Source organism: Filobasidium floriforme (assembly GCF_021052385.1).
Source record: "Filobasidium floriforme strain CBS 6241 chromosome Unknown HD553scaffold_13, whole genome shotgun sequence".
Classification (NCBI taxonomy): domain Eukaryota; kingdom Fungi; phylum Basidiomycota; class Tremellomycetes; order Filobasidiales; family Filobasidiaceae; genus Filobasidium; species Filobasidium floriforme.
Window position 1 is genome coordinate 577,464 of NW_025763634.1, and position 21,563 is coordinate 599,026.

Sequence of the window (21,563 nt, forward strand, 5' to 3'; positions counted from 1 at the left end):
ACCGCTGCTCCCATGGAACTCGATGCGGGCAGGATGAGGCGGAACGACCCTTGCTACCGGTGTTTCCAACACGGGCATGTAGCCGTCAACTGCCCCAACCAGAGGGTCCCTGCCCCTGCTTGGTTCAAGGGTAGGAACAACGGTCGGATGAACGTCTCTGGTGCCCGGGTGCAACCCGTCGAGACCGTCCCGGAGGGAGGTTGGGAAGCCGAGCTTGCGAGGCAGAACGGAGAGCAGCCTTTGCTCTGGACCCCGACTGATTAGACGTACGGTTGTGTTGTTATTGGCTCATCGTTTGTTGTACCCCCACGGCAGGCCCGGCGGGGATGTTTTTATCACCATTCACTTTTTCAAGCACCCGACTTCACAGTGACTATGAGAGATACACTCACCAAAGTATACGCCATCAAAAGGTAACTGTACAAGAAGTACAATACGAAACATGTCCCTCGCGAGGAGTAAACGCATACTACTGAAGAACACAACCTGAAACGAGTCCCTCGCGAGGAGTAAACGCACAAGTCCCTGGCGAGGAGTAAAACGCACAAGTCCCTCGCGAGGAGTAAACGCACATAGAGAGAAGAAGACGAAGTCGGGACTCTATTATGGTATATCAAAATACAAGAGAAAAAAGAGACCCCGACGTAAAAAACAATCCGGAGAGTACAAACACGACGAAACTCCAAAAGACCCGGAAACCCCTCACTCGTCGCCTTCCGAAGCGGGGACGACCTTCTTCTTCTTCTTCTTGCCGGCGGCGGGATTCGGCGTCGGGGACGGAGGAGGGGAAGGCGTAGGGGTGCGGAGGACGTCGGCGTCGTACTCCTCGCCGACCGGTCCGTCAGCAGCGACGGGGGGTTCTCCAACATCCTCACCATGACCTTCGAAGAGGAAGTCCCGATAGGACTTGTCCTCGTCCCACGCGTCACGATCGGGGATGGTGACGGTCCCGTTTTCGTTGGCGACGTACGGGTGCCTTCGGCACCACGACAGGAAGTACCTCTTGCGGTACTTGTCCTTGACAGCAAGCCAGGCGGGATAGCATCGGGTCTCTACAAGACAATCGGTCTTGTTCGAGAGAAGGGGAAGAACCTACGCGAAAGGCGAACGTTAACTCCGAGGCAGATTCCCGCCGGGGGTTCAAATCGGAGCGACTGCTTACCATGAGCTTCATGATCCTCTGAAATTCGTCCGCGACGGCGATGGCAACCGGATTGGGGACGTTGGGGATCGTAAGGACCTCACACGCCGCCTGGTACCGGGTGCGGATACCGTAGGCCGGATCGAAAACCGTCATGAAGGTGGACGGCAAAGGGGCGCACTTGATGTTCGTTCCCCGGCAAGGGAAGCAGGAACTCCCCTGTCCAGAGGATTTCCCCGCGTCCGGTAGAGGGTGGCGGCAAAAGAAGATGCCTTCGAACTCCATCACGTTGTACCACCCTTTGACCCCATCCTCGACGTAACCGGGAACCGAGTTTTCGGCGGAGAGGTGGAAGCGGTCCTCGTGACCGAAACAGTTGAGGCAGCACCACTTCCAGCCACCACGGTACTGAGCCTACGTACGCACGATTGGAATCAGCATATGACAACCCCACCGGAGAGAATAAAAGAAAAGAACAATACATACCATCAAACCGTCGAACCCCGCGACGTTTCCCTCCTTCCACAACTTCTTGAGGGAAGGGATGGAAGGACTATCGGCCAAGAAGGCCGTGCGAGCAAGTTCTTCGGACCGAACTTGCCCCTCTGAAGGAGCGACCGACATGTTAGCCACAGCGGACCCCACCCAGACGGATACCACTCACTCTCGTCGGCGGACTTGGTCTTGGGGTATACGAAACCCCTGCCCCGATCTTGCTCAAGCTTCGACGTCCCTTTCGGAGTCGACGGAGAGTACGGCTTATCGCCGTGGTTCTTGGAAGTCTTGGGAGTGGGAGGCATGTCGAATGGAATAGAAAGGTAGATGGGGGATAGATAGCGTAGGAGGGGAAAGTGAGTAATAGCGAAAGGACACCTACGACTTACTCCCCACCTCGCAAACGCGAACGCGAACCCCTTTATACCCTACATCCCTGCTGCTACGGCGGCCCAAACAAAAGAAGAGTTGCGATACTAGCAAAGAGAGCAACTAGAACAATACTATTGCTATGGATATGGGCATATGGAGAGAGGGTATCGTACAACAACAGCGGTATAGACGTCAACATCAACGACGGTCTCCTTTGTTTACACCTCCCGAACAATGAGTCGGACATGCGCCCATACGGATGTCCGCGCCAGGACAAAGAAAAGAACAACAAACGAGACGCGCCCCATCGGGCCCGAAATTCGGGTACCCTGTGAAACAGGTAGACGTGTGTAAGCGACGAACGCTTACCGGTGGGAAGGGCAAAAGGAGAGAACAAAGGCGTCTACATGAAACACGACCGGCGCTGGCCGATCTGGAATCTCGGCCTAGGGGGGGGATCCTGTTATAGCATCCGCGGTACGCGTATCGCACACCCGCGTCGGGTAGTTTTACAGGGACCTCCGAGGGGAGTTCCCGTACGGAGTATATCTAGAACACCCCCTATGTGTTTACTGTAATGTAGTACTAGTTGTACTACATCCGTTATTACATTCATTACCTTACCCTTACCTTCTAGTCCCGTGTGATACTATTCCAGGCTTGCAGGCAAGCCTAATATAGGACCTATCGCCCAATAGCGACATCCGCCGTAACAGTATCTGATTTCAAACATATTGGTTGGCGTAGGCCAGTCCAAGATGCTTTGCACTTTCTTGACATCCATGGTAATCCCATCTCTTCCGACAATGAAGCCAAGGAATTCCACACTGTGTTGGTGGAACTCGCACTTCTCGGCTTTGGCAAAGAGTCCTGCTCTGCAAAGTGTCTCAAGGACAGAGGTAACATGCTGATAGTATTCCTCCAGTGTGTCCAAGTAGATGAGGATGTCATCCAAGTAACAGATGACATAGTGATTGTTAGGCGTTGAGAAGGCTCCAGGGAAGACCGGCTCGATGTATACCTGCGAGGACATATCCGGGAGTAATGTAGAACGTAGGACTAGGGTATATAGATGTAATAACAGATGAAAGACTATATACTACAATGCTGATACCAAGTGATACAATACGATATGCTCCTTGAACAACTCTACCGGAGTTGGTACGACTCGAGTCCGGCGTGCGCGCGTGTCGCTATAACAGTGATCCAGCATCATCCTGAAGTTGTGGTTCATCAGGTGTTGAAATGATGCTGGCGCGTCGGTGAGACCAAATGGTATGATGAGGTATTCAAAGAGCCCGTAGCGTGTCCTGAATGCCGTCTTCCATTCTTCACCTTCAGCGATCCGTAAGACGTTGTAGGCTCCTCTGAGGTCAATCTTGGTGAGGTATTTGGCCTGGCGCAAGCGGTCCAGATGCTCTGAGATGAGCAGAAGTGGGTACCAATTCTTGATGGTTATCTTGTTGATACCTCGGTAGTCCACACAGAGATGGAGGGATCCATCCTTTACTTGCGCTGAAGCGTACGGAGACGGACTCTGAACCTCTCCTCCTGCACTTCCACTTGTTCGCCTCTTGACTTGCCTGCATTCTTCTCTCTCATTTCCTTCGAAGTCCTTTCCCTTGCTTCACGTGCGGGTCCGTGCATTCCTGTACCGTAAAGTCCGATCCCCAAAGCGACGCGTACATAAGGGCTGTTGAGCTTCTCGATGATCTCGGCCGAAAGCAAGGCTTGCATCAGGCCTGATGTCAATCGTCCTGTGACAGCGTACCGCGGATTCAATGACAGTTGAGATCTGTTGGATAATGATGACAGATTTCAAGATGGTGGTGACAAGTTTCAAGATGTTAACGATATGTGTTGGGACAGTGTTGGTCTGCAACAAATAGCAATAACAGATTGAATTGGGAACAGCTTTTGGTTTGTACTTGGGTGGGGCCCAAGAGATTTCTGAGTGATGGTTTAGATGGTGATCCAATCAAGTTCTGGAAGGAAGCTACGATCTGTCAACCGGCCCCGTTTACCGGTGGAGAGGCATTTAGGTGTCCCTTATGGGTTGGGTAAACAAAATATTATTATAAATGAATGAACCGAGCTGAAATTATGGACGTCCCCTTAGTTTAGTGGTAGAATATCTGACTACGAGGTATTCAACTTGTTATCAGGGGGTCGCGCGTTCGAGCCGCGCAGGGGATTGCTTTTTTGTCCTTTTGCCCCCCTCTAGACCCCCGCAGACACAGCTGCTAACGCTTCATCCCGTTCGGATGGTGGTTGTCCGCCTCACCGCCATGCTCAACACCATGCATCCTTGCCGATCATCCACACAGCCCTACCAGCTCAAGGCCCCGCCAACTCTGCATTCCAGTCACCCTCTTACATGAAAACCACCTGCGATCAATGCTCTGATGCCCATTCTTGGTCGATCCGCGTCACTTGGAAGTCCCGCTTACGTCAGCAGCCGGCGAGGGCTAACCCAGGATCGTGATGATGCTCAACCGAGGACGAAGCATAGACATGTACTGACCGTCCGAATCTTTTCTACTCGCCAATGCCCTCTTCTACCTCCCGAGAGTCATTTTATCCTCCATGGCTGACCCGCTCGCCAGCATGAACGCCTGGGGTAGCCCTTTGCCCCCACAAAAGGACGATCTCCCACCGGTACCCATCAACGACGACGAGCGGGAAGGCCTAGGCGGCAGCAACGGGACGATGGGCCCGCCGCACCTACAACGAGACCCTCGCACGTACGGGGTCACAGGTCCAACCCTGATCGATGCCTCATCGAATACTGCTGGTCCCGAACGAAATCAACCTGCTGCTCCCTTCATCCGTGTCAGGCTGGGCTCGATAGACAGGAACAAAAAGGACCTCTTGATCCGATTCGACTTGAGCGTGAGTTGGATGTCTAGCCAGCTCAGCCATATCGGAAAGCTGACCATCCGCTTCGCGTTAATAGACAAACCTTCCATCGTTCAGAGCCACGCTGTACCGAAATATCCAACGGTCGTACGCCGACTTTGGTATATTCGCCGAACAAATCGCCCATCGCAATCCCCAGAGTAAGGACAAGGTTTCAAATCTACGACCTTCAGCCTCTATGGATGCTAATGCTCTCCTCGTTTTCGTAGCCATCGTACCGGCCCTGCCGCTACCTCAGACTTCGGCCGTTACAGACGAAGAAGGTCAGTCGCGAACGTAGCTGCCTGGAACTTGGCTCTCCCTGACCCAGCTAATTCAGCACCAGAAACATTCCTCCTACCTCGCAGACGACCGACTCGTCCGGATCGCTCTACAACGCTGGTTCGCCAGGGTATGCGACGACCCGATTTTGCAACGGGACGACGAACTACGTAGTTTCGTCGAAAGCGACTTCGGAGCAAGTCCTCTCAATCTCTTCGGCCTTGTCCGTCCTCGCCGCAGCTAACCGAAATATCTGGATTTCACATCTCGCATCCTTGCGATTTAAACATGCCCCACCTCACAGTATCAACCCTCTACCCCACGCTCCCAACTGCGCTCCCGTGCGACGGCATCATCTTCCACCGGCGCGTTTTCGTCACTTTCCAAAGTCTTCCGTAAAGGCCCGCCGGACGAGGACGAGGATCTGCAGGCTGCCAAGGGCGAGCTCGAGAGGCTGGAAGAACGATGGGCAAAAGCTGCCAGCGCTGTCAATTCGTTAGGAAAGGCTAGGAAGAGTAGGTCGTCAACGTCTGTCTGTGAGATTTGGATCTAACGCCTGGGCCGACCCGATTTGTAGCGTTTGCTGTGGCCGAGGCGGACAGCGGGGGAAAGTTTGTCTCGCTCTCCACAGTGGAGCCTAGCCCGGACCTTGCACTGGCGATGAGAAGCATGGGTAGGGCTTTCGAAACGATTGCCGGATTGATGCAGGCGCAGGTAAGGGTTGCTTGACAAGCTCGGGGGCGAGATTGAGTTCACACTGACGTCACGACATGGATATCGTCGCAGGCCGTGAGCGATAACGTGATACTCAGCGACTCGCTAGGTTATCAATCGCTAAATGCCAAATCCGCCAAGGTACTTCAATTACGCAGCTACTAGCACCGAGACGATAAGCCGAGACTGACATTGCACGCTGTAGGAAACACTCAATCAGCGCACGCACGTACTGGAAGAGGCTCAGGCGGCATCCAAGGCGGCCATCAACAAACGCCGCGTTGTCGAACGCATGAAGGGGAGCTCGAACATCAATCCCGCCAAGGTCGACGACGCGCTCGAGGATATGCGAGAAGTCAGTACATATTCTCATAGAATGATCCTGACGCTCAACTGCAGCTGAAAATTACCACTCAACCGGTCTCACAGGCTCAGGACCTGGACCATCACCTAGCCCAGCGCGTACAAGGCATCTCGATGAACCTGCGCTCGGCCATCCAAAGCCACTCTCGTCGTGCACACGAAGACATCGCCGTCATGCTCCTCGAACACGCCAAGAGCAAGATCATGCAGGAACGTCACGTCTTGAAAGAGCTCGAGAGCGTGCGACCAGATATCAAGAACATCGGCAAGGGCGTCGTCAAGGTGGCCCGAGCGGCACCGTCGACGGGCATGCAACGAACCAACAGCATGCCGGGCGTCAGACCGATGGCAGGAACGGGTTCGTACTACCAATCAACGGGAGGACCATCACAACCATCGCCCTTTGTCGCTCCGAATGCGAGCGGGTACTTGCCACCAAACTCGGCTCATCACCCGTCCGGCATGAGCCAGAGCATGTACGTCGGATCCACTCAACCGCGACAATCACAATTCGCGACGCAACCACAATCGGCCTACCCTCAAGGAACACAGATTCCTGGTCAGCTCCCGGCCCATCCTTCGGCTCCCTCTCAACGACCCGAGTTTGGGCAATACGATTCCTCGGCGGATCCGCTCGGGGCGCCCTCCAACGTCCCGCACAACGTCCATAGTCCTCCGCCCCTCGGTGTCGGAGCCACTGCGACGACTTACAATAACATGGCTCAGAGCTTGTACATTCCCGGGGGAAGCAAGGCACCAGGAGGATATGGGGGACCTCGACGTATAGACGATAGGGCTGCTGCGAGGAGTTTGGCCAACATGTTTTAATTTCGAGAGCATCGTCTTTGTATCCTACCAACTTTTCGCTTTCATTTGTATGTGATCGTAGACCAGATTATATGAGGCGAAGAGAACGAGTTTTTGACTGATAACCAGCCGGTCAGATCGCTGCAGCCGGTCTTTTCCTCGTAGCCGTAGTTGCGCGTCTCGATGCGGTTGGCTGGATTTCATGTCATAGTCGATACAAGCAGGATAGGGAGTAGCGTCACAGGATCCGGTTCCTTTCTATTGAACCTTTTCAGTTCCCCAGACCGAGTTGGTAGCAAACGATTTTGGTGCCACAGGCTCGGACTGCAGGTCGGAGTGAGGACATGAGCGTCAGTGATACCCACATCACAACACCTCCTACGCATAACTCACTGTCTGTCCTCTCCACGATCCTGTCAGCCGCTCATCTCGAGCCATCATCATCTGATCCCAGTGGTCCAAGTTGTATCGAGGAGGCTAGAACCGGATAGCAATCAAGACGTGAGTTCCCCGGTCGGTCCATCCAACCCTAGCCAGTCATGCAGACCAACCTTGCCATCGTTCGTCAACCTCTTGGCAACATTGAACCCAGTACCGGTGATACCGAACATGGCGGTCAAAAGACCTGGACAGCGGGAAGCAATCATAGGTCAGCGTTTACACGCACAAGTCCGGTACATCGAGGCCGCCCCAGCTCACCGAACGGAATGAGAGCTTCCCAGGGAACAGGCATGTTTGGCAATTCCTCCTCCTCCGGTTTTACAGGGTTTCGAGATGATCTGAAAATGCAGTGAAGGAACAGGTCCTGCCACAGATCGGGATAGCTGCTTGTCAACTTGTGAATGTTCGCTAACCCCCACGCAGCGGTTCCGGGCTTCTGCGCGCCAAAACGACGCGCTTCTGATTGGTCACCACGGCCACCGGCTCGAGATATGAACACGGTGATGTCGTTACAAGGATACATCGGGCAAATCACGTGGGGTATTCATTCGACAGATTATATGATCTACAGACGGTCATCAGGCAAGACGTCGAGATTCCCGTACTGCTGTTGATGTTTCAACGTATCGATTTTTTCTCGCGGTATCCACTTGATCTTTTCGAGCGTATCCCGAGGCATGGCCTCGAGTGCCGCTTGCTCCGCCTTGCTCCCTCGCTTGTTATGTTTCAGCCCTCGCTTGCGTTTCAAACCAGGTAGCCGTTCGAGACAAAAGTCGAGCATCACCTCGGTCCTCAATTTGAGCTCGCTCGCTGCCGTCCGATCGGGAAAGTTGAGCGGGAGTCGAAACGAGAGCCAGAGGTAGAGAACCAGCGCCTTGTGAAGCGACTCTAGGCCCGGAATGGCGGTGACGATGGTGGCCGGAATAGGTGAAGGCACAGCTCCAGCCCGGGTCTCACTCTCGGTCGGACTATGCATCGTCTTGCTCGTCTTTTCGACCAGTTCGAGGTTGGGTACTAAACGACCGCTTTCTAATGCCGACTCGAGTAGGACCTCGCCCTCGTTGACGTATGCGCTGACGTAGTTTTGAAATGCCGACACTACCTTGCCGTCCCGCAAGTTGACCGGCGCAAACCCGAACGTGACCATCTCCTTGAGAGTGAGATCCTTGGTGAACCCCTTGAGCAATTCGGAGAGTTTGATATGCGGTAGCACGGCCGACGGCATGCATGCCGGTGATAGGTGGACCAAGTTCTCGTAGGTCTCCAGCAGATTCGCGTAAGGCGTCTCTTCTGGCAGCAACAAAGCCAACCGAGCCAAGCGGTCATATCCCGGTTCGATAGCCGCTCGAGGAACCGGTGTCAGGGGAGAAGGCAAGATCTGACGCAACAACGGCAAGTCCTGCTCGTTGAGCGTCGTCACGCCTCCCTCGGACCCAGCATCGTGCTGCCCAAACCGCCCCGCTCGACCCGCAATCTGCTTGATCTGTGAGAACGACATCAAGACCTCCTCCTTGCCGTTCCACTTGTGCAGCGTGTCAAAGATGATTCGCTTAATTTTCCTGTCAAAGCCAGTGATCGGAAAGTCGGTGTTAGCATGGTCAGGCGTACAGATTCCCGCACACCTGTGACTCACAAGTTGAGGCCCATACCGACGGCATCGCTTGCTACCATCACGTCAATCCCGTTCCCCGGCTCGTTGAACAGCCTCGCCTGCTCACTCCTCGTTTCTGGTGGCAGAGCGCCGTACACCACGGCACAGCGTTTTCCTCGCTTCTCCTCTATCGTTTTCTTCAATGCAAAGATGCCTGACCGGCTGAAAGAGACGACACAGTCTCCGTCCTCGACCTTGGACAGGTCACCACCGAGAGACTCGTTCAAGACTTTGAGCGGAGTCAACCTCTCGTATCGATGGATGACCAGTTCGTCGCCCATGGCAGCAACCAACTTTTGTATGACGGGAACGACGGTCTCTTCCCCGCACAGATGGATCTCCTTGGCCAAAAGCCCCATCACGGCGTTGGTCCACGAACCTCCTCGCTGAGAGTCTCCGATCATCTGGATCTCATCGATGACCACGACGTCCAACGGTGTGTTGAAGGACAACATCTCGACTGTACAGCTCGTCAACCCGGCCTCGAGCGAGACGATTCGACGTTCTTCCCCGGTGATCAGGTTGCATTCCCTCCCCTGGCCATCCTCCAACCCGCCAACCGTACCCCTGTTCATCCGTTCCCAGACCTCATGGGCGAGCAGTCGGAGCGGTCCTGCATATGCTCCTGTTTTGGCCTTTGCCAACGCCTTGAGCGCATTATAAGTCTTGCCACTATTAGTCGGCCCGATGTGTAGGTGAAACTGCCGATGCATCTCCCTGGCCTCGTTGAACTGAGAGGCGAGATGCGAGAGGTCGGTCGTCTCCAAGATCTCCCGGATACGTACGACCAGAGGTTCAGGCAGTGAGAACATGCCAGTCGTTTGCTCGTGCGTCGCCCACCGCAAGAATTGACGCAGGTACGCCCTCTCTACCGACTTCAGCCAGTCGGCGTCATGCTGAAACGACAATGTCAAACCCTCGACGTCCCATTCAAGGGCGAATGGAGCTTCAGGGGTCTCGGTGGTCTGCGATGTACCAGCTCCGAAACCAGGACCCTTCAGCGACTTGATCGCCACGCCTTGAAAATCGTTGAGCAGCGCCTCGGCGTCCTCCATCCCGATGCCTAGCGAGTCGAGCTTTTTCAACGTAGTCTCCGAGTATATCCAGGGCTCTAACCTCCGTATCAGGGTGTTTCTCAGCTGCTCCAAAGTCGGCGCCGGTTTCGTCTCATTGGGCAATCTGCCATGACTCGGACGTCTCGATCGACGCTGTCCCAGACCTCGCTGATCGAATCCTCTCGATTTATCACCAGGTCCACTCCGACTGCCACCCCCACCATTGCGACCGACGTTCGCACTGCCGAGCCGAGAAGCAAACGATTCATAGATGGTTCGGTCTCCTTCCCTCGGAAAAGCTCGTTGCTGCTTCTCCACCGCCGCTGTCGTAGATACCTGTCGAGAGGCGATCGACCACGCTCGTCGTTGTCGGGAGAGCCCGAGCGCACATATATGGCATTGCCTCTCGGCCGGCGTGAGGAGGCCCCGAGAGAACATGCGAGGCTATTTGAAGATGCGAGACTGAGTCTCGGTTGCTTACTCGAACGACTTGACTTTCGCAAGGGGAATCATGCAGATCTGCCTGCATGTACCCTTGATCCCTTGATCGCTTGATCGAACCCCTCGCCTCACCGAAATCTCAAATTTTGTGAAAACGCATAACCGATGACGATGAAGCGAATTCGATGCGTTATCACGTCGGACGATTACGATCCTTGCGGTTCAAACTGGACATCTAGATTTCATTCTGTTTCTCGTCGATGGTGACGGAGAGGGGGCATAAGGGGGTACACGAAGACGGGAAAGATACGAAGACGGATACTGCGAGTTCTACTATTATCGAGACAACGAGATCCGTCCGTACCGAGTGGGATCCCGTAGAGAGGTTTGGGATGAAGGCGCATCGAAGGGGGTGAGCCGACGCTGATCAAGTGGTTGTTGCGTTGCCAGGAAGGAGAAGGAGAATTATGGGTAATATAGCGTGATGTCCAAAGTCGAGAAAGGTCGTAAAATTGTGAACCAAGGGCCAAAGCAAGGGAGCCAGCCGATCAAGCCGAGAGATCACAATGTGACGCTCATCGTTTCGACCGACCGAACCCCCTCACAACCAGCGCATCATCTCCGTCTCCGTACCTCCCCATCTCCACCCTGCTTCTTCCCTGCCCACTTGGCGACCTCCTCGCCCTCGGCCTCGCTCCCTTCGTACCCCGAATCGCTATCCGCGCCATCGAGGACGACCGTCACCCGCTCGTCCGCGGTCGCAGAGGCGGAAGCGGCAGAAGCCTCGATACGCTGCTGGTCCTTTTCGGCGAGTTTGCGTTTACGTTCCATATTCTTGATGGCGTCGTGAATGGGGTCGAGGTCGGGTCGAGGTGGGCGGTAAGAACCTCCCCACGAGTCTGCCCAGGTAAAGTACTGCGCGCAAGAGGATCGACAGGTCAGCGGCTGGTCCTTCATTGACTACGAAGACGTTGGGAACTTACTTGACCGTAGTTGCAAGTAAAGTACATGTGATGCAACGTGTGGTGCGCCGGCGAGTTGATGTACTTTTCCAACAAATGCCCCGAAATCATGTCTCCGTCGTGAATCTGCCAGTGCGAAAACCCAAAAATCAGTCTCCAGACGACAAGGACAAACAAGCACCAAGGCGAACTCACGACGATGGTCCACAGGTTGATGATGACGAACAACCCTAGGTAGATCCATTTATGCACGGGGAGGATAAAGACGACGAGGTGGTAAGGTACCGACTGGGCGTATCCGTCCAGGGGGTGGAAAGCGAGCGAGGCGAAAGGGGTAGGTACTACAGCGATCGATTTAAAGCAGGTATCAGTGGAATTGCCCCGAGACCGATCTATCATTTGCTCGAAGCTCAGAAACCGAACTCACCGACCCATTTGTGGTGAGGTTTGTGCAGCCTCTTGTAGATCGCCGGGATATGCAACCACCGGTGAATCCAGTAGATGCAGAAATCGGTAAACAACAAGAAGACCGCCATGCTCCCTGCTGTGTACACCCAAGGGCCCATTCCTTCCGCCCACGTCCCCTGGAACCACCCGGCTCCATAATCACTGAAGTTGTCGTACATCAAAGTCTTGCCCCTGATCTCTGCCACGAACCAGGGCACGATGAGGGCGGCGATGATGGGTTGCGAGCGGAGTGACATGTCAATCTCCATCTTGATCTGGTTCTTGAGGAACCGGGGGTGATGTTCCAGCCGACGGTCGAACAGGTAATAGTAGGAGAGGATAGAGACGCCCATGTAGAGCAAGAAGGAGGATGACCAGGCGAGGAAGAAGAGGGAGACGAGCTGTCGGATGATGCTGTCCCGAGGGAACAACGACAACGTCGGCGAGTCTGTTATTGTTGTCGACGCATCGACTCCGATGTTGGCCAACGACCTAGCCAGCGTACAAGCCGAGTCCTTGAGCGTGGGCGACGTCAAGAGCTGTGCCGATGGGGCGAACGTTGACGAGGGGAAGAGGGTGGTGTAGACCGAGTCCAACCAGTGGTCATCGAGGTAGTTTAGGACGACGTCCATGGTAGCGGATCAAAGGTCGGGTTTTCGAAGTCGAGGGAGTGTTTCAGTGTAGTATGTGAGGGTGGCAACCTTCCAAATGGGATCGAGATGTGCGATCGTTTCCTCTTGTGAGTGGCGCTCGCAAGTCGAACTCTATATATCGATTGCGATTATTCGTGAAGATGTGGTACGACTATGTGAGAATTCGGAGTATGACTTGGCGACGATGACGAAGGCGATGTATGTATGACGCCTTTTGAGCTATATCAATTCCCAAGTAAGGCAGACGTCGGAGTCGTTCGGGGCGGTTGAGAAAAGCGAAGGTGGTGGTGTTTGCTATTTAGTGGTTCGACTGAAGGTCGGTGTCGTTCGGTGGGGTTTTTGTCCGTGACGGCGTGCGGAGTCCTGGAATACCCGAGGAAAGAAGTAGAAGAGAGCGTGGGTGGGTGGTATCCGTAGCAAATCCAAAGTGGTATCAGGTCCTGAAGGGATGCACAAGAAAAGGCTGAGAGTGGCCCCCAAGGTAGGTCGCCCCCGGTGAGTTGTGGAGAGTTGTGTTGATGGGATCGTACGGGGGGTCGAGAAAGTGTCGAACCACTCTTTTTCGAGTTCTCCCCCTCGCGCGCGCGATCGCTCTCTCTCGGCATGCCGGCACAATCCCCACCCGGCACAGCAGGCAGGAGAGGGGGGGGTGCGGCGGGCGCTTCCGCATCATAACCCCCGCGATCACTCTCACTTTCGGCCGGCCGGCCGCCCCTCGCTTCGCCTTCGTCCCCCCCCCCCCCCCCATCAAAACAAACAAACCCCTCTCGTCCCATCACCACCACCCGTCGAACCGATTCATCATCATCGAAACGCCTTCCCAGCCATCAAAGCCAACCTCGAACCTCCGACCCGAGAACCCTTGGTCATTGAGCATGACCAGCTGACCAGAAACCCAAAGGTCGACTCAAGACAACAACAAAGGTAGCCTTGATGGGGGTTGATTTATCGATCGGTGAATTCGGAGGTAATTTCAGGTAAATTGGCGCTATCATAATAACTAGAACAGCGATTTATGACGTGTCTTATTATTTATTAATTGTTTACGTTCGTCTGTTGATGAAGTCGTCTAAGTCGATCAGTCGATTTCGACATGTTATCGACGTTATTACTATACTACCGTTCTATCATCTGTCTTACTACTAGTACCACCTAAACGTCGTCTACGCCATCATGTACCAGCAATCAAGAACCCCCTACAATCGTCAGCAATACTACAGCCGACCTACAGGTCAGTCGACCTCGACGTCGACTGAAATCCACGACTCTTTCGCTACACTCCCTTTCGATCAATACCAGCCTTACAACCCCCCAAATATCCTTCAGCAACCCTTCTCAAGACCACTAGACCTTCCCTTAGACTTTGTCGATGTGCCAGATCAATCGACTGATGAGGTAGTCTATTTGGGCCGCGATACCATCATCCAAGAGATCGACGACCGATCCTCAGTGCAAATTCCTTCATTTTCGTCGGGCCAAGGGGGATACAACAACCCCTTCGATACACAGCCTCTGGCATCAAGTTCGCAGTTACTAGAGCCCTCTGCAAAGAAAGGTGCATCCCGAAAGGTCATTGTTGCCGCCAAACAGGCCCGTAAAGGCAACAAGGGTCGATCTCTTCGACACGACGAAGGAATCGACCCTTCGACCGCTCTAGAGGCCTCGCAGTCTATCGTACAGTCTCACCTGAGGGCTAAGGGTACAAAGAAGGTCTATCAAGGCTACATGAAGAGGTGTAGAACATGGCTGGACCTCTTTAACAAAACACGACAACCTGGCGACCCAAATCTCGAAGGAGCGCTAGACGTCTTGAGCGAACGTTCTGCCCGATGTGTTCACCTGTTCATCGCTCACGGGGTCTCAGGCAAGAATGGTACGAAGCCACACAGCAAAGACACATGCGATGGCATCAAGGCCGCGTTGCGAGCATACTTTCAAGAGACGTTCGGTAATCAGTGCTACGTGAGTGAAAGATCTTGCATTTTCATGGAGTTCCGTGCTGACATCGTCAATTGCAACGACGCTTCCTCAGGGCGAATTCTGGCACCAGCGAGAGAACGGAACGTGGCATGGGAACCCTGTGTACGCTGGTGAAGTCAGGGATCTGATGAAATCGATCAAGAACCGGGATGGTCGAGCGGGAGTTAGCGAGCAGGTTCGTCCGCCGAAATCCTTCCCTCTTTCACCCTATAGATACTGATACACAGATTCATGTTCGTACAGTCTCTCCCGCTCTTACTACCCGATCTGCTCGTGCTTGTCAACTGGGTAGAGGCTCAGCTCAAGGTCGAGACTGATGCTAAAGCTCGAACTGAGTGGTTATTTGCCCTCGCGTACATGTGTACTACATGGTACCTGTGGTGTCGAATGGACGAGGTACTCAGCCTACAATACCAGCACGTGTCAGACAATGCTACCGACCCTGGATATCCAGGTCAAATACTCAAGACGATCACTCTGACGTTCCGAAAGACGAATCAGGCTGATGCGAGGAAGGGTGAGTGAAAGAGCAAGCGTTTTCATTGAGCAGCATGACAACCCCGTACTGATGTATACCTCGCCTTGTATTCTTTCGGTATGCCTGTGTTCTTGTGGGACCGTGCTTATAGGTCGTATCTATCAGGTTCATGACCCCACCAATCCCGACGAGCGCCCTGTTGCCGTTTGGCACCACCTCCAAAACTGGGTGAAACACGTTCGAGCCTTCACCCACGTCGACGCCAAGCCCCACTTCTTTCTGTTTCCTGTTATCGACAAGTTCGGAGGGGTTGATATAGAGAAGAGGATGTCTGCAGCGACGTGGCAGTCCATGTTCGATAGAATCGTCCACGATTCAGGCCTTGGTGATAAGTATTCGAATGGAAACTTCACCGGTCACTGTATGCGACGAGGAGGGGCTCAGTGGCGGTTTGGAGAAGACCCAGCCGTCAAATGGGCTCTACAGGCTTCAATATGGTGGGGAGGGTGGGCTGAAGGCGAGGCTGTAAGTATCTTTCAAGCTGTAAGGTGAAGTCGAAGCTCGGGTGAACATGCTAACATTTTCACCGGACATCCGATCGTTGTTGTCTATCTTGGCTTCTTGTCTAGGTCGGTACGATTGGACGCTATCTCTTGGAGGAACGTAATCAGCACGAGGCCTCGTACTCAGACCAGATGAATCCTGAGCGTAATCACGCTCGTCGAAGCATTCAGTCGTCCTCGACGGATTTGCAAATCGCCAAGACCGGTGATATAGCACAGCTCCGGGAGGAGATGAATCGACTTGCACGGGTCGTAGGACGTGAGATGGATGGCCTGCGAACAACATTGCGAGATCAGGAGCTAGACAGACCTGTAGAATCGATTCCGATGGTAAGTTCTCTGCTTTCGGTGATTAGGCAACTTATTTCACTGAACCGAGACCTTGACTGCTTTTCGACCTTAGGCGGGGATCCTGGGCCAAGTTGCTGATGCTGTCGTTGCCAGCCTCCTAGCCAAGGGTCTAGTGGGTCCTGCGACGATCTCTGCAGGTCCTGTGGTGCCAGCACAGGCGTCGACATCGAGCTCGAGTCGTCCGTTTGAATCGTCCGAACGTCGTGTCGAAAACATGCTAGCACCCGCTGCATCGCATGTGAACGCTCAGGGTGCAACTACTACGCCTTTCACCGAGCTACGACTCCGTCGTAGCGGTGAAATCGTGGGAAATCGACCTCCGAAGATACCGAAGACGTCGACGGTGAAAGAAGCAGTAAAACAGTGGTTTCAAGCTGGTGGCCACGAATATCACTACTACGCCTTGCAGGACTGGCCGAAGCAGTGGTATTCAGGTGCCAAGGGTGGTGACATAGTCCATAAGTCGATTCAGGTCATCTACGGCCAGCGAAGTCGATTGGGGATGGCGTACTCCATGCTCAATGAAGGAGCGACGGATTTCACCGAAGAGGGCTGGGTAAGATTCGAGACGAAATATCCGGAGAAGAAGATGACGGACGTCCTCGAAGCAATCAGGAACGATCTTGCTGCATCGGGGAAGATCACTAATCGCCCAAATCGCAAGCAGAACACCGATAAGTAGTCGAACACACGCACTACGGCTACGTTCTCGGCTTTTGCCTTTTTTTCCCATATTTCTACTGTTCTTCGTGTTTTTTGGGTTCGATCGTCTTTATACCATCGAAATACCTTTGTCTTTCACTCTGTATAGCTATATAACATGCACCGAGGCTGTATGTTTGATCTAGATCGATTTAATCGAGTTTGGGTGATTTTCAGAAAAAACCCTCGAAATCGACAAAAACGAGCAAAACGGTCGATGAACAATAAGGGATTTTCACCAAAATGATCGCCGTTTTTGCCTAGCATAGTCGAACGATTTCACCCAAGAACCTTCATCTACATCAACCACCTCGATATCGTTCTAAGTCTTAATATCAATACTAGATACTTCAAAACACCTCGTATCATTGCTCTAGACCTCCCTTACGCCTTACACGTTTCACCTCTGCCCAAACTAGTCTTTTTACTCCCGTTTCAAGCCATGTCGGACGCCCAAGGTTCTCAAAACGCCGTACGTCGAAACGTGACCTTCTTTCACCCGAATAAACGACTTACAAGCCTATAAACTGCTCATAGACCGCCTCATCCTCCTCTAGGCCCAAGCCTAAGCAGTGGGGAGGTGCAGAGGCTGCTGCTGCTCGGCATAGCAAGAGGTTGGCCGCTCAAGAAGAGGCTCGCGAGGCTCGCGAGAAGGCTGATCGCGAGAAGGCTGAGAACGCGGAGGCGGAGGCTGACCGCTGGGAGGAGCAGCAGAAGAAGAAGAGAGCTCGGGAGGACACAGACTCGGGCTCTGGTGACTCGGAGGACGAGTATGTCGAGGAGGGTGCGAAGAAGAAGAGGTCGAAGAGGGGGAAGAAGGCGTGAGTGAAATGTTGAGCTTTTGCACTGAGAAGCCTAACTCAGATCCTTTCGACCTCTTTACTCCTTCAATAATACGATAGCCCTACCCCTCTTCAAACTGTGGACGACGAGACCGATGGGGATGAGCTCGACGACGAGCAGGAGACCGAGGCTGCTGCTTCGGACCCTAATTTCGCTGGAGACAAGCAGCGAGCCGTGTTGGGGGAATATCTCCCTCAATTTTGGAAATACCAGGCCGCCAGGAAGTACTGGACTCCCCAGCGAGTCTACGAGTACTGGATGGAGGCCAGGGAGATCGTTCGAGAGAAGAAGAAGGTGCCGGAGGGAGAGGAGGTGAAGGCGTCGGCTCATATTGAGGTGAGTAGTCTTGGTGAAATCTTTCCCTCTTTCACCGGAACGAACCGACATCTGATCGTGATCATTTCATGTCTTCTATTCGCTAGTCTGCTATGCATATCTACTTCGCCCCAAAGGGTAAGGTATGGACGGGTCGCAAACGTTGCACCTGCTGCCAGAACCTCCCCCTGAAGGCGAAGAGGAGGATCTCGAAGGATGTTCCCGGTATCATCCTGAAATGCAAGCAGATTTCACCGACGGGGAGGTGCGCTCAGTGCGCTATCGGGGGGAATAAGTGCTCGCTGCAGTCGGATGGTGACGAGTTGGTGAGGGTCAAGAAGGGTCTAGATGAGGAGCTGCCGTATGAGGAGACCGAGGCGCTAGCGGTGGCCCTCGAGACCTACTCGAAAAAGAAGGCGAGTCCGAAGGGGAACGTTTTCGTCGATAAAAATAGGATGAAGGACTTCGCCGAGCTAGCTAGATTTCTAGCTGATCACGTCGCAGAGCTCAAGGATGATCTGCAAGGGTTACCGGTGCGATACGACGAAGTCGACGAGATCGAGGTGCTCGACGTCGATGGTGATATCGTGGACTTCTCGTAGCTGTGTATCCTTGTATTCTATGTTCTTATACGGTAATATGCAGGTCTTTATAATGAAATACGTGCTTCTTACACCTAGTCTAATAACATACTGTAAGCTCAAAACGTTCACGTTGTTCAGTAAGAACTTACGTCGATTCGAACATAACTTTGACTGAAAATGCACATAATTGCACCCACAACGTATGTCTAAGTATGTCACTTGAATATGTTCTGGCCATCTTATTCAAACGCTTCCAACTCAGAGTATGTTATATAAGGAGTATCAAAGATAGTGTATACAAGATTCGAGGAAGCTAGCACTGATGTAAGTCCTTCGTTTCACAAATTTGTTTCAAATCGAGCTCAGAATTGCTAGTCGAAACGAGGTCGTTTTGCGCTTAGAATTACGTGGAAATCATGACTAATTTCATTTGGGGCGGCGCCCTACGGGCGCGGGAGTATCCTAAGCGAGATAAAGTGATTTACAAACGAGATAAATCAAGATAAATTCGGCAAAAATAAAGACCTCGCAAAGTTGCCTGTTTGGGTGCAATTTACTTATTTTTCACTTTACGGAAATTCGATTTTTGCTACCGAAATCGACGATTGCCCGGGGCCTACAGCGTGTCGATTTATCGAGATAAATCCTTACGCATAAGTCGCCGCCGACATCGCAACAACTTGTGCACCTCGTTTTGTGAAAAACATCGTACCACTACTCTTCTCAGCTTCTCCCTAACTCCCTATCTCTTCCTCTGCTCCCCGTCCTCAGTTCTCCTTGCGGCTTAGAAGAAACAACGATCACCGAACGACGATCGAAACCTCGGCGGGGCTGAGGATGGGCGAAATGTTCCACGTTTGATCGTCGTCGTTTGCGTTTCGGGTCAAGAGGGAGGCCGGGGCGACGTGGATCTATGCATCTCGAGGGCTTGCGCGCGTGTCCGCCCTTTGTGGATCGTCATCGCGATGAAACGTAGTTTCTACCTCGACTTGCGCCCGACGTCATCATCAACAATGGTGCTGAGCTTCTTTTGAGAATGCGACGATGGATCATCAAAGGGAGCAACAGCAGGCTCGAGGTTCTCAAAGGGGAACGGCTCGCTGCTCGCGCCTGCGGCTGCCTATCGTCAATAGACATGGTACCGTGTCCCGAGATCGATGTCCATACACGCAGTGTTGTCACTGCATACGGTTCGATTCGGTGTACTGCACAGTACCATCTATCCCTACCGGACTCATCCCCCTCATTTTGCTTTGCTTCCCGACCTACCGGACGACTCCAACGTTCGATATCAAGCTCGGTTGCGATCGTTTTCGCTATGGCCCATTTGACGCCGATGATGTTAATGCCCGGTCCGCAAGGGACGTGGTGTGAGACATGGCCGATACTCGAGGTGAGCACTGGCCTGTTTCAACTTTTGACTGAAATCGCGGAAGTTTGAAACTGTCAATCGTTGATCGGAAGAATTATTCATCGTATTTCCTTCGTGCTACGACGTGATTTATATGGAAACAGAGGCCGGGACATGTGGGTTACAAATCTTATGGTGTGAGTGGATTTCTTCTCTTACCTCCGCTCGCACGGAAGATGGATTAGAAACAATATCGAGGAAAATTCGCTGATTCGTCCGTGTCCTTGATATATGGCGAAGTCAGCGTTACTACAAACCATTCGGCGGGTCAGTTTCGGAACCCCGAAGTTTTGCCATCGGTCACGACCTCGAACCCGGCTGACGTACACGTTGCACCAATCCTATCCTCATCTCCCCCGGTCGCAGCCTCTACTCGGAAGCCTCGAACACCCCCGTGCCATCTTTCCCCTTCGCTTCCCCTTCTCCACTCTTCATGCCCCCTCACGGAACACAGGGCATGCCACAGATGACACTCGCTTTTCTAGCCAGTCAGGTTGCGCAAGGAGGAGGCGTTGTTGAAGGATGGGGAGCTCTAGGGAGGGGGGTCTTTGGGAGGTTGGGAGGTACGTCTACCCGTATCCGTACAGGCGGAAGAGTGTTGTGGTCGACAACGGTGCTGGGCGGTTTGAGGCTGAGCTGATCGACGCGGCGGCTCGTATAATTCAGGTCATCCTCTGCCTTGGGCGGCTCAGGCGGCACCATTCAGACCTTGATTTCTTGGGTTCGGATCGTCTTCCTGGAGACGAGTTAGCGTATAAGGTAGAGGATGAACGGAAAGCTAGCTCGATGAGACATGTCCGCAACGACTCTCGGTGATTGATCATTTGCAAAGATTGAGGTAAACGGTTGTATTCTGATACGGGAGGAACCGCCTTACGCATCGTGCGTCATGTATGAGATATCCCACATCTACCCTTTGTCAAATTTAGTACGACGAAGGTCTGGAAGCTACGCCCGATCGGTCTTGCATTCCTTTCTACCGATACAGGCTAACACTCAAAAGCGCGATACCGTTCGGACATTCGTAACTGCCGTGCTTCTCGCTGCTTGAAACCGGCACTGTGATCCTCGACAACAATACAAATCTCGTATCTGTTTACCAGATCATTGAAGGACTTAAAAAAGTAGCAATCAGACCAGGCAGTGCCCACCCAGTCGGTGAGGTTGCGGCAGCATCGGCGTGGAATACCTCGCGACCTTGGCGTCATCAACAAGGAGAGATCGCTCCTTGGCAAGCAGCCCATTCTACACAAGGCGAAACTCCCTGATGACTACAACTTTGACGCCGGGGAGAGGACTCTCTTTATTGAGGAAAGTCTCAACACTCACCAAACCATGCCTCATATGGACGATGCCGTCCACTACAAGATAGGCACATTTTCTCTCTCACCGGAAGTTCTCGTTCAAGCCAGCTCGTTGGCGTAGGGTGTCGGGTCCACCCTCGGAAATCGCTCACTGCTCCGACAAATCCTGACTTTCTAGACGTGGGTCCGTAGGGGCTCGTTACGTCAAGCCGCTGGCCAGGAGGGTACGGTAGCCCCCTATGGAGACCCTCTGGGAATGTTCCCGTCAGTCTGTCAGTCCTGCAAGAAAGCGAGATTTAACGCTGGCAAA

The 21,563-nt window shown here is 53.2% G+C and overlaps 6 protein-coding genes and 1 non-coding gene across 7 annotated transcripts; 4 read left to right on the forward strand and 3 right to left on the reverse strand.

Annotated features, from left to right (window-relative positions):
• Positions 1–4,117: 4,117 nt before the first annotated feature.
• HD553DRAFT_t63 lies at positions 4,118–4,204 on the forward strand. Its single transcript has one exon. It is a non-coding gene; the product is annotated as a tRNA-Arg (tRNA).
• A 176-nt stretch (positions 4,205–4,380) lies between these two features.
• Positions 4,381–7,174, forward strand: HD553DRAFT_49728 (Vps5 C terminal like-domain-containing protein). The gene is made up of 9 exons (XM_046184271.1): positions 4,381–4,900; positions 4,965–5,067; positions 5,137–5,190; positions 5,275–5,384; positions 5,493–5,703; positions 5,766–5,902; positions 5,975–6,043; positions 6,108–6,257; positions 6,332–7,174. The coding sequence occupies exons 1-9, from the start codon at positions 4,595–4,597 to the stop codon at positions 7,091–7,093; spliced, it is 1,902 nt and encodes a 633-aa protein (XP_046036034.1). The 5' UTR covers positions 4,381–4,594; the 3' UTR covers positions 7,094–7,174.
• Positions 7,175–7,373: 199 nt separating this feature from the next.
• HD553DRAFT_312848 (uncharacterized protein) lies at positions 7,374–7,889 on the reverse strand. The gene is made up of 3 exons (XM_046180151.1): positions 7,772–7,889; positions 7,624–7,697; positions 7,374–7,549 (listed from the first exon to the last, which is right to left on the reverse strand). The coding sequence occupies exons 1-3, from the start codon at positions 7,803–7,805 to the stop codon at positions 7,451–7,453; spliced, it is 207 nt and encodes a 68-aa protein (XP_046036035.1). The 5' UTR covers positions 7,806–7,889; the 3' UTR covers positions 7,374–7,450.
• Positions 7,890–10,710, reverse strand: HD553DRAFT_285452 (RNA helicase like protein). The gene is made up of 2 exons (XM_046178229.1): positions 9,147–10,710; positions 7,890–9,072 (listed from the first exon to the last, which is right to left on the reverse strand). Exons 1-2 carry the CDS (start codon positions 10,655–10,657, stop codon positions 8,079–8,081), a joined length of 2,505 nt encoding a protein of 834 aa, XP_046036036.1. The 5' UTR covers positions 10,658–10,710; the 3' UTR covers positions 7,890–8,078.
• Positions 10,711–10,881: 171 nt separating this feature from the next.
• On the reverse strand, positions 10,882–12,701 carry HD553DRAFT_285456 (C-5 sterol desaturase; the record flags this gene model as incomplete). Its single annotated transcript, XM_046178230.1, has 6 exons — positions 10,882–11,575; positions 11,644–11,748; positions 11,818–11,963; positions 12,050–12,159; positions 12,202–12,561; positions 12,634–12,701. The coding sequence occupies 6 exons, from the start codon at positions 12,699–12,701 to the stop codon at positions 11,276–11,278; spliced, it is 1,089 nt and encodes a 362-aa protein (XP_046036037.1). The 3' UTR covers positions 10,882–11,275.
• Positions 12,702–13,895: 1,194 nt separating this feature from the next.
• On the forward strand, positions 13,896–16,776 carry HD553DRAFT_342883 (uncharacterized protein; the record flags this gene model as incomplete). Its single annotated transcript, XM_046182807.1, has 6 exons — positions 13,896–14,684; positions 14,755–14,877; positions 14,946–15,219; positions 15,332–15,705; positions 15,810–16,073; positions 16,147–16,776. 6 exons carry the CDS (start codon positions 13,896–13,898, stop codon positions 16,774–16,776), a joined length of 2,454 nt encoding a protein of 817 aa, XP_046036038.1.
• Positions 16,777–17,238: 462 nt separating this feature from the next.
• Positions 17,239–18,556, forward strand: HD553DRAFT_342884 (uncharacterized protein; the record flags this gene model as incomplete). The annotated part of the gene is made up of 4 exons (XM_046182808.1): positions 17,239–17,268; positions 17,334–17,617; positions 17,699–17,975; positions 18,062–18,556. 4 exons carry the CDS (start codon positions 17,239–17,241, stop codon positions 18,554–18,556), a joined length of 1,086 nt encoding a protein of 361 aa, XP_046036039.1.
• Positions 18,557–21,563: the final 3,007 nt, after the last annotated feature.

What these genes read in the sequence shown, in the direction of transcription:
- HD553DRAFT_49728 (XM_046184271.1), top strand. Translation starts at nt 4,595, where the DNA reads ATGGCTGACCCGCTCGCCAGCATGAACGCCTGGGGTAGCCCTTTGCCC. An exon ending in TGATCCGATTCGACTTGAGC is followed by an intron (nt 4,901 to 4,964) that starts GTGAGTTGGATG and finishes TCGCGTTAATAG; the next exon opens with ACAAACCTTCCATCGTTCAG. An exon ending in GGCCGTTACAGACGAAGAAG is followed by an intron (nt 5,191 to 5,274) that starts GTCAGTCGCGAA and finishes CCTACCTCGCAG; the next exon opens with ACGACCGACTCGTCCGGATC.
- HD553DRAFT_312848 (XM_046180151.1), bottom strand. Translation starts at nt 7,805, where the DNA reads ATGCCTGTTCCCTGGGAAGCTCTCATTCCGTTCG. An exon ending in GGAAGCTCTCATTCCGTTCG is followed by an intron (nt 7,698 to 7,771) that starts GTGAGCTGGGGC and finishes CCCGCTGTCCAG; the next exon opens with GTCTTTTGACCGCCATGTTC. An exon ending in GGTTGACGAACGATGGCAAG is followed by an intron (nt 7,550 to 7,623) that starts GTTGGTCTGCAT and finishes ATCCGGTTCTAG; the next exon opens with CCTCCTCGATACAACTTGGA.
- HD553DRAFT_285452 (XM_046178229.1), bottom strand. Translation starts at nt 10,657, where the DNA reads ATGTTCTCTCGGGGCCTCCTCACGCCGGCCGAGAGGCAATGCCATATA. An exon ending in GTCGGTATGGGCCTCAACTT is followed by an intron (nt 9,073 to 9,146) that starts GTGAGTCACAGG and finishes TGGCTTTGACAG; the next exon opens with GAAAATTAAGCGAATCATCT.